General features: G+C 30.0%; 1 protein-coding gene across 1 annotated transcript; it reads right to left on the bottom strand.

Annotated features, from left to right (window-relative positions):
- Positions 1-56: 56 nt before the first annotated feature.
- Tsp_12517 (deoxyribonuclease II superfamily) lies at positions 57-1,689 on the bottom strand (the record flags this gene model as incomplete). The annotated part of the gene is made up of 4 exons (XM_003367561.1): positions 1,633-1,689; positions 837-1,095; positions 340-561; positions 57-283 (listed from the first exon to the last, which is right to left on the bottom strand). Coding segments are annotated over exons 1-4 (765 nt in total), but the record flags the coding sequence as incomplete, so codon positions are not given.
- Between the last annotated feature and the right edge of the window lie 1,612 nt (positions 1,690-3,301).

Genomic DNA, 3,301 nt, shown 5'->3' with positions numbered 1-3,301 from the left:
TAATATATATTCACAAAGTACATCTGCATATAAATGTACCACACAGGGATGCTTACCTCACGTTCGACATTGCTTAAGCAGAACTTCTTTTCACCAGTTGTAGTAACAGACCACACTGATGTATCATATTGTTTTGTTAATTCATGATTTTTGATTTGTATTGGGCCTTCGACGTTTTCAATTTTATACATACCACTGCAATACGAGTTCAGTTTACTGGTCCCAGTCCAAACACGAACAGATGACTGCAATGCTGGAGCAATTAATCTGGAGTAGATATCCCCTAAATGCTTTTAACTTTACAAAGAGAAAAGAATTTTAGAGTTATTTTTTCCAAACCTTGAGCAGTTTTGGAGCTGTACCTTGCAATGTAATGAATAACAATCGGTGTTGCTCCTGTTGTAGTTACATTTTTTGAATATATGTTATTAGGGAAAGTAATAGGGCTTTCATTCAAAAGATTCGTAATATCTTCCTCTAGAAAAACTGCTTGTGCATCGCCTACAGCTGCTGGTTTCTGAGAAAAATATATTAATGGCTTTTCGAAAAGAAGAGCTTTTGCTAAAATAAAGTAGATAAATTACTAAATCTGAAAATATCAACGTTCATTTCCTTGCCCCATGCGGTATTTTTGTAGTCAATTGTTAAGCACATAAATAAGGCTGCTTTTTCAATCAAATTATCAAGTAAAAGGGATGCATCAGCTATGTTAAAATCTGGAAATTTGTGCATTGTATGAATATACCAAAAAGCTTTGCCAGTGTCGGCACCCCAAGCCACAAGGCCTAAAAGTTTATAACAAAAACTAATCAAAAGACAACAAAACTCTCAGATACCCTTAGCGGTTGATTCTGCATTTGGACGTACAGCACCAGGTGGCAAATTATTGTATGCAATTATTGCAGCATCTACTTTATCTGCAGCAGCTTTAAAATACTGATCCAGTGTAAGCACCATTGGCGAATTTGCATTATTTATTGCAATATCTCTCCAATCAGCCGCAGCTGTATTTGTGATTATGTAGCTATCTACGTTATCTTTCACCTTGTATTGAACTGTCCTGAAGTTTATCTTCACAAATTTCAAATATCGGATCTATTTAATGAAGCTATAAACTATACAATTTTGTTTAAATATATTTGCATTTCAGAATCAGTAATGATGACCGTAGAAACTGTAGAATGAAAATACTTAAATTCGAGAATTATTTGTAATAATTATTTTTATGATTTATTCAAATTATTTCCAAAATAGTAAATTACCACTCTGCTCCAGCGGCATCTTGTTTGCATTCAAAATCACCAATAGCTGCATATATATGATGCAGCTTCAAAATGCAACAAACTATCACGATGAAAAAAATCATTTTTTAAAAATATTTTTGCCTGTAAAAAATTCGTATAATTTATATTACATTTAACGAGAATTTCTAGACATGAGATAAATAAATGAAAATTATTTCTGCAAACATTACATCATTCCATAAACATCATTTTTTATTTTTGAAAACAAATAATGATGTATATATTGCATTCAATTTAAATGCATAAAATAACTGTATGTATAATAATTATTAGCTGAAATAATAAATTTTTGCATTTCTATTTAAATCTTGCAATTTGTCAATTTCACCAGCATATTTTCAAAGTTAAGTAATTCTAAAATAAGTTCTATTCCATAATATTTCATCCTGTAATAAGGTAAAAGTACTTGAAAACGTAAATCAATAAATAACAAAATTCGACCACATTTATAACGCGTCAAACAATTGCATTAATTGTTAATTATGTGTTAATGCAAATACATAATTTAAATACCGAGTCATGGGACTTTATTTTAAGAAATAAAATAAATATAATATTTTCAATGTATTATTTTGATAAAGAAAAAATTAAATTGATATATATTTTATGAAATGTTAATGATAGTTACTGTTCCATTTGCATTATTTGACATTCATTGTCTCTTATTCTGCGCCATTCTCCATATTTCAAAATAAAATATTATCATAACGGATGTTAAAACACTTTGAAATCTTATATTTAACTGCATCCTACTCAAACAATTATTTTCTTATTGTATTATTATTAAATGAAATTGATTTTTGAGTGATAAAATGTCCTCAATGCTTTTGCAGATATGATGTGATGTGATGCGATTTTGGAAACCAGACTTCTCTATAAATTGAATTATTTATTCTTTCCTTTTTTAATTTAATTTAATATTTATAAATAAAATCATTTAAGCAAACACAAATTTGAGATATTTATTGCATAAATGGCAGTTTTTATCCGTTATTTGTACATTCATTATTTATAATTCACCAGAAACCTTTTGCTATACCTAAATAGCTATGTCTGATTATGTCTTAATTTAAGTAAAATTGAAACTCTAATATATATTCATGTGAATCATAAAACAAATTTACTATTTTTTCCCATCCAGGTAAATGACATACAAATTTATTCTTTAATGTTAGACTGTTACTTTTTAAGCGTGATCAATAAACGCAAATGGATATTTTATTTCAGTTCGTGCAGTTTTAAAATTAAAAAATGCAAAGTAGTTCGTTGTAAAATTTGATAAAGTAAATTCTACAGCACTTTTGATATTTATTTTCTTAACACTTTCTTAATTTGGCAGTTATCATCAAAGAATCATAAATACATTATATAAATAGTTGTTCCTACAAAGGAAAATTTTTCACCTGAATTATTTGAGTGACCAGAGAATTTTATTTGTTTGTTATATTACTGTAATGATGCTCCGATTGTCCGTTACTCGATTATCCGAACACTTTTTTGGTCGGACAACCTGCATTTTAGTAATACTGTAACATTCTGTTGTTGGCTAATTTTTATGTCCGGTATGTGTACTATTAGAAAGAGAAAGGTTTTGAGTTTAGAGCAAAAGCTAGAAGTGTGTAGACTTTTAGAGAGAGATGAGTCACTCAGGAAAATCGCTGAGAGTTTTGGTGTAGCAGTCCACAGTTTCAGACATCTATCGCAGTCGACGTCAGCTAACTGACTTTGTGCCGCAAAATTTATAGGTGCGATGAATGATTTGATTAGGAAAGAAAGGTATGATCTTGATTTTGTTTTTTTTCCATTTTGATACAACGGATGAAACCGGCTTGATATGCAATTGTCTGCCTAAAACATCGCTTGCATCGATGACCGAGAAGACTGCCAGCGGCTTTAAGTCATGTAATGAAAAAGTGACTCTTTTTTGTTGTGCGAATGCTACAGGTAGCGATCGTTTACAACTGTTGTTAGTTTGAAAATCAAAACGTCCACGATCT

This window comes from Trichinella spiralis (genome assembly GCF_000181795.1).
Source record: "Trichinella spiralis strain ISS 195 chromosome Unknown Scfld4062, whole genome shotgun sequence".
Classification (NCBI taxonomy): Eukaryota; Metazoa; Nematoda; class Enoplea; order Trichinellida; family Trichinellidae; genus Trichinella; species Trichinella spiralis.
This window is presented reverse-complemented; position numbering and strand designations above follow the sequence as displayed.